Below are 7,127 nucleotides of genomic sequence, written 5' to 3'. Positions count from 1 at the left end.
ACCTCTAAGGTAGCCTCTAACCTCTTTGAGGTTGAAAGATGGTCCTTCGACCTGGAGAGGGATCTCTCCCAAAAATAAACTACTCTAGGTCACTGTAGTAGTAGGCTTTGCAATTGAGTTCTATGGTCAGATTTATCAAAAAAATGAAAAATGAAGTTTGGTTGGGATATGTGAAAAATACTACCTTTGGGCATGGAATCTGTGATATAAAGACAATAGCTACAGGCCATACAAATAAGTCTAATAGAGATAAGATAGTTGGAGGTTTCTTAAAAAAATCATTAATGAGAGATGGTAGGAGAAAGTAGAAGTAAACATCATAGAGCAACCACGTGAATTCTGCAATTGACAAAAACATATAGGAAGTTTGAATAACCAGAGCATTTACAAAGAAATCTATTTCATAACCTTTATTCAAATTACTGAAGATCAATGGATTCAAGTTTTGACTAAGAAAGAGGAAAAACATCATAAGAAACTGACTGAAAACCTTCAACACATGAATCCTTGAAATGCTGCAATATTGCTTGCAACAAGCTGTATTAATATCAAAATAATATACATCACGTCTGATCTTTCAAAGTATTCTCAACCCTTCTTCATTACATTGCCCTTGTCTTTATAGAAAAGACAAACAAACTAAAAACCAGTTTTTAGCAAAACTTTAATTACAAAGTCTAAATAATTACAACGCACATCTCAAATACATGCATATAAAACTTTTCAATCCTATTTGTTTCTAGAGATCATGCTGTTTCTGGAGTCATGGTTGAGCACATCTCAAATACATGCATATAAAACTTTTCAATCCTATTTGCTTCTAGAGATCATGCTGTTTCTGGAGTCATGGTTGAGCACATCTCAAATACATGCATATAAAACTTTTCAATCCTATTTGCTTCTAGAGATCATGCTGTTTCTGGAGTTATGGTTGGAGATAAGGATCAGCAAGTCAAATTTGGTGAGGTGGCATCCAAGTCAACAAATGTCCATTCTGAAAAATAGGGTCCAGTGATCCCCTCGAAAATACAAAACCATGATAGTTGTTAGAAAACCGAGAGAGGTTTTTTTAAATGGGTCCCTTGTGGACAAAAACCTCTTTCGGTTTTGAAAAATTAATTCTCATTTCTTTGAAAAGCGTGCCCATAATTACTGTGTTGTACTCGAAAAATAGAGTTTTAACTGACCATTTTTACAGAAATGGGTTGCTACTCCCGTTTTGAGCACATTTTCCTTTTTTAATTTTAATAATGATTATTTTGTTGTGAAATGTGCGTAAAAACTTGAAGTTGAAATTTATTTTTGGCATTGATATTCACACTTTTAACCAATACGTGATAACACTGATAACACTAACACTCCGTATTCATTGAACACTCATAACACTAACACTCTGGTTGTCAGTGTATTCATTGAAATTTTAGTTTTGGCAAGCCAATACTTGATAATACTGACACTCCCATTGTCAGCGTATTCATGTTAATCATTTTTCTGTAGCTGATAAACGTTGATAACCCCATTATGGACACTCTCATGTTTATTACAAATTGGAAATCAATGTTGATACTCACGTTATTAGCACTTTAACACTGTTTTATTTACAAATCGACGCTGACAATGAAACTATCAACACTTTTAAAAATTAACAACTAAAATTTGATAACAAAACCAATATATATTTATTTTTTTATTTTTTTAAAAGTAATTTTAAAATTTATCTACCATTGATTTCAAAAAACAAAGAATTACCCAAACCTCTATATATATAAACAAATATATAATTTTTGTTTAGCCAACTAATATATATTCAAAAAATGAAGAATAAGCAAACCAATACATATTTACAAGATTTGTGTTTAACCCACCAATATATATTTAAAAGATTTTATTTTAGTAAATTTGAAGGTAATCTTAAAATCCACCTCATTGTTTTCAAAAGATCTTGTTATTTTGTCTTTCTAGAATTCGTATGTAATCTTAAAGAAGTCTACACATCATTAACTTTATGAAATTGGGAATACAATTAGCTTCTTGTTGAAATTTGATAACAAAACCAATATATATTTATTTTTTTAATTTTAAAATAATTTTAAAATTTATCTACCATTGATTTAAAAAAAAATAAATTACCCAAACATATATATATATATAAAAAAAAGAATTACCCAAACATATATATATATATATATTTGTTGAGCCAACTAATATATATTCGAAAGAAAAAGAATTAGCCCACCAATATATATTTACAAGATTTGTGTTTAACCCGCCAATATATATTTAAAAGACTTTGTTTTAGTAAATTTGAAGGTAATCTTAAAATCCACCTCATTGATTTCAAAAGATCTTGTTATTTTGTCTTTCTAGAATTCGTAGGTAATCTTAAAGAAGTCTACTCATTATTAACTTTATGAAATTGGGAATAAAATTAGCCAACCAATATATATTTAATAAGATTTTTGTGTTTATAAAGTTTGAAGGTAATCTTTTAAGTCTACCCACCATTGACCTCAAAAGTTTTTGTCTTCGTAAAATTAGTAGGTGATCATAAAAAGAAGTACTTCATTATATATAATATATATTTAAAAGATTTTTGTGTTTATAAAGTGTGAAGGTAATCTTTTAAGTTTGCGACCATTGACTTCAAAAGATTTTTGTCTCCCCATAATTCTTAGGTGATCTTAAAATGAATTATTTCATTATTTCAAAGCGACAAATTACAGAATGCTTTTTGACTTCATTGACTTACTCTATTAAAATTTGTTTGCAAGATTTGTTTGCAAGATTTTCCATTTGGAAAGTGGCCCGTATCTCTTTACACGACTTCTCCACTCGTAAAGTTTGGAGGTACGAGGTCCCATAACTATTGACTTAATTGTTTTAAAATATGAAGCCTTCCCTTAATTTTTATGGAAAGTGGGGCCCAAAACTTTTTCTTACTTGTAAAGATGTGTTATGACTATCGACCTCATTTTCCATGGAGGTGGGCCATTCAACGTTTTAAAGTATAAAGTTTTCTGGAAACACTCAAATATTTTCACGCTCATTTACTTCGTTGTAAAAATTTAATAAGTCGGACGATACTTCTAGATTGATTTTATTAAAGTCAAGCATCTTTTGATTATGCTGTTTTGTTTTGATTTGGAAAATTACCCACCCACTCACCCACCCACCCACCCAATGCTGTTTTGTTTTGATTTGGAAAATTAGCCTACCCACCCACCCACCCAACATTTCCACCGTCTCTGTTACGTTTGTATTTCTCATCCTTATCACCACGCAATAACGTCAGAATCTTTATTTATAAATAAACCAACAAACTCAAACCATTCCCATTCCTGTGAGAGCAGAAGAAGATGCAGATCTGTAACGCCCCCTCTCTTTTTTGGCCTTTACTTTTCCTCTTTTCTTTTCCATTCTCATACTCACTCCCTCCATATTTTCTTCCGCCCTTCGGTTGTCAGACCACCGGCATCCTCATCACGGCAATGCTTCCGATGAAGAGGCTCTCCTTGCATTTCTCTCTGCAATCACCTATCATCCATCTCACTCACTACTAACCACGTCGTGGAAACGCAACGTTTCGTTCTGCAAATGGACACGTGTCATATGCAGTCGGCGCAGGCAGAGAGTGGTTTCTCTCAATGTGTCGCACATGGAATTACAAGGTACAATCTCTCCTTTTCTAGGCAATCTCTCCTTTCTTAGAATACTTGACCTTGGCAATAACAGTTTCCAGGGTCACATTCCCTATCAATTGGGAAATTTGTTTCGCTTAAAGAAGCTTTACCTGTATCTGAATCAACTCCAGGGTTCTATTCCGCCCAATCTTGGTAGGTGCCGCAGACTATCGATGTTTTCTATGGCCAATAACAATCTATCAGGAAGTATTCCCCAAGAACTATGTGTTCTCCCCAAGTTAGAAACCCTTGCCTTAGGAGTTAACAGTTTGACGGGGAGAATACCGGCCTGCTTGGGAAACATATCCTCTTTGAACGCGATAGACTTGTCTCGCAACAGCTTTCATGGGACTATCCCTTTGGAATTGGGTATGCTAAGCCAAATCAACTATATATCAATGGGTCTTAACAATCTCAGAGGACAAATCCCATCTTTCTTTTCCAACTTCACCAATCTTGGATTATTGGATATCACCCTTAACCAGTTGACTGGTCACATTCCCGCCGAATTGTGTAGCAAGAACACACGGTTGACTGCACTGTATCTGGGTGTTAATCAGTTGAGTGGCACCATTCCTGCATCCCTCTTCAATTGTACAAACCTTCAGTTGGTCGACTTAGATGACAATCAGCTCTGGGGAATGGTGCCCATGGAGTTGGGTAAGTTGACGCAGCTCCAATTACTCGACCTAGGCGCGAATCAACTGGTTAGCGGTAGCAGCACAAGCATCCCCATTCTGACTGTGCTTACTAACTGCTCCACCTTAAATTTTATAGATTTAAGTTATAATCGTCTCACGGGACGTTTGCCCTTTTCTATAGGCAGCCTCTCAAGAGAAATATACTCTCTGAACTTGCAAGAAAATGAATTATATGGGGAAATACCTCCACATATTGGAAACCTATCTGGTTTAACATTTCTTGATTTACAAGGTAATTCTTTTACGGGGACAATCCCAGCCACACTTAAAATGCTTCAGAAGTTGGAAAGGCTATTTATGGGAAAGAATCATTTACGAGGAAATATTCCAATGGAAATTGGGCAACTCAAAAGTTTAGGGCTTTTGGATATCCATTATAATAATCTTTCTGGAAGGATTCCCAATTCTATTGCTAGCCTTTATCAATTAAGATATCTATATCTTAACATGAACCAACTATCAGGAAAAATCCCTGCGAATTTAGGGAAATGTGTGAACTTACTACTGTTAGACCTATCATACAACCAACTTAGTGGTGACATACCCCCTGAGGTTGCAGGCTTTGCAAATTTAGCTTTCTATTTCAACCTTTCAAACAATTTATTAGAAGGCCCCTTGCCTTTGGAATTAAGCAAAATGACTATGCTTCAAGCTATAGATGTTTCTGCAAATCGACTAACTGGTTACATTCCAAGTGGGCTTGGAAGTTGCAAAGAACTCGAATACATAAATCTTTCTTACAATGCACTTGAAGGTCTGATCCCAGTCTCACTCGGTGAACTTCAAAGTCTTCAAAACATGGATTTCTCCTCCAACAATTTGTCAGGTGGAATACCCACAGTGTTGGCAAATCTCAAAATGCTCATTCAAATGAATTTCTCTTTCAACAACTTGTCAGGAGAGGTCCCAAAAGGTGGAGTTTTCAAAAAGCTTGGTGCCACATCATTTATGGGAAATCCTAGTCTTTGTGGACCTTGGGTAAATTTGTCTCTATGCTCTAATCACAAACATAGTAGTGTTTCTCATTTGAGAAAAATTGTCATGCTTATTGTTATAGTTGTCATCGCTATTGTATTGTGTTTATTTCTAGGAATCTTGTGTAGACTAAATCACAAGAGGAATATCCCTATAGAGGTTGGGGCATCCTTAAATATGGGACACCAAAGGATTTCCTATGGAGAGCTCAGTGCTGCAACAAATGGATTTAGTGATTCCAACTTGTTAGGAGTGGGTAGTTTTGGGAAAGTGTACAAAGGGGTTTTGAACAATGGCACAATGGTTGCAATCAAGCTTCTTGATTTGGAAAATGAGGGAGCTCACAAAAGTTTTAAAAAAGAATGCAAAGTTTTGGGTAGAGTTAGGCATCGTAATTTGATTAGAATCATAACCTCCTATTCAGATCTCCAAGTGAAAGCTTTGATATTTCCATTTATACCAAATGGAAGCTTAGAAAAATGGTTATATCCTGATGCTGGAGTAGAAAGTGGTTTGACATTGCTACAAAGGTTGAATATAGCAATAGACATTGCCCAAGGCATGGTGTATCTCCATCACCATTGTTTCATGCAAGTGATCCATTGTGATTTGAAACCAAACAATGTGCTTCTTGGTGAAGACATGACAGCGTATGTAATAGACTTTGGGATTGCAACCATATGCTTTGCAAATTATGAGGATTCCACTCTCACTTCTACACTTGCTCTTAAGGGATCTGCAGGCTACATTCCTCCAGGTATTATTTGAATAGAATGACATACTATACAATGTTATGAGTTTCATATTTTTATCAAACATTTTGAATTAAACATCTTATGATGAGAATGGTTGAATGCAGAATATGGATTGGGTGGACATGTCACAACAAAAGGTGATGTTTATAGCTATGGAATCATATTGTTGGAGATGTTGACTGGAAAGAAGCCAACCAACAACATATTTGTTGAAGGAATGAACTTGCAGAAATGGGTGGGTAACAATTTTCCAAATCAACTAGGAGAAGTGGTGGACAAGAGTTTACTAAGAAGAACTAGTACAAGCACTCAAGTAGATAAGGATCTCAATTGCCTTAGTCAATCCATAAGTATGGGTTTGTTTTGCACAAAAGATTCTCCTGAAGAACGACCTACTATGGTGGACATTGTGCGTACACTCCAATCTATTAGAGACACCTTTCAAGGAATTGTTGGCATTCCAGAATCCCATTCAAATTCCACATATTTGTTAGGTGATGCAAGTACATATCACAACATCACTAGCGAAGACCAAATTTCTTCTACATTCTAGAGTGTTGTAAGAGGGTGGTAATTTTGTCACTAAACCATAAAGTAATTTGAGTGCATTGTCATTAGATACATGTAGTTTGAGTTTTATTCGCCTTTTTCAGGTTGCAACTTGTTTATTAGTCTTGGTCACCTCTCCTTCTACATGCATGTCTATTGTCAGACAAAAGTGTGAGTAAAAATAAAGTTGTTTATTAGTCTTAGTCCCCTCTCCTTCTACATGCATGTCTATTGTCACACAAAAGTGTGTGTAAAAATAAAGTTACATAAGCTTTGAAGATCATTTTTTTTACAACTATAAAATCTCCTATCTTTGTCTTATGAAAACTTTATGCATATAAATCTTATTACATCTACAATAAAACACACTACAATTTTGTTTTACTTGTATTTTTTTGGCCATATAAATATACTAAGAACTTTGCAGGTTCTTTAAGAGATTACAGAGAAAATCAATGGTATTTTTT

General features: G+C 34.8%; 1 protein-coding gene across 1 annotated transcript; it reads left to right on the top strand.

Moving 5' to 3' along the window:
* Positions 1-3,428: 3,428 nt before the first annotated feature.
* LOC149173253 (uncharacterized) lies at positions 3,429-6,885 on the top strand. The gene is made up of 2 exons (XM_089427893.1): positions 3,429-6,113; positions 6,216-6,885. The coding sequence occupies exons 1-2, from the start codon at positions 3,656-3,658 to the stop codon at positions 6,662-6,664; spliced, it is 2,907 nt and encodes a 968-aa protein (XP_089284019.1). The 5' UTR covers positions 3,429-3,655; the 3' UTR covers positions 6,665-6,885.
* The last annotated feature ends 242 nt before the right edge of the window (positions 6,886-7,127 follow it).

The sequence above is a fragment of the Pinus tabuliformis genome, chromosome 4_2, assembly GCF_031772625.1.
Source record: "Pinus tabuliformis cultivar Carrire ecotype Pingquan chromosome 4_2, CPIR1, whole genome shotgun sequence".
Taxonomy (NCBI): domain Eukaryota; kingdom Viridiplantae; phylum Streptophyta; class Pinopsida; order Pinales; family Pinaceae; genus Pinus; species Pinus tabuliformis.
The sequence above is the reverse complement of the archived record's forward strand: the minus strand, read 5'-3'. Positions and strand labels throughout refer to the sequence as shown.

What these genes read in the sequence shown, in the direction of transcription:
- LOC149173253 (XM_089427893.1), top strand. Translation starts at nt 3,656, where the DNA reads ATGGAATTACAAGGTACAATCTCTCCTTTTCTAGGCAATCTCTCCTTT. An exon ending in TGCAGGCTACATTCCTCCAG is followed by an intron (nt 6,114 to 6,215) that starts GTATTATTTGAA and finishes GGTTGAATGCAG; the next exon opens with AATATGGATTGGGTGGACAT.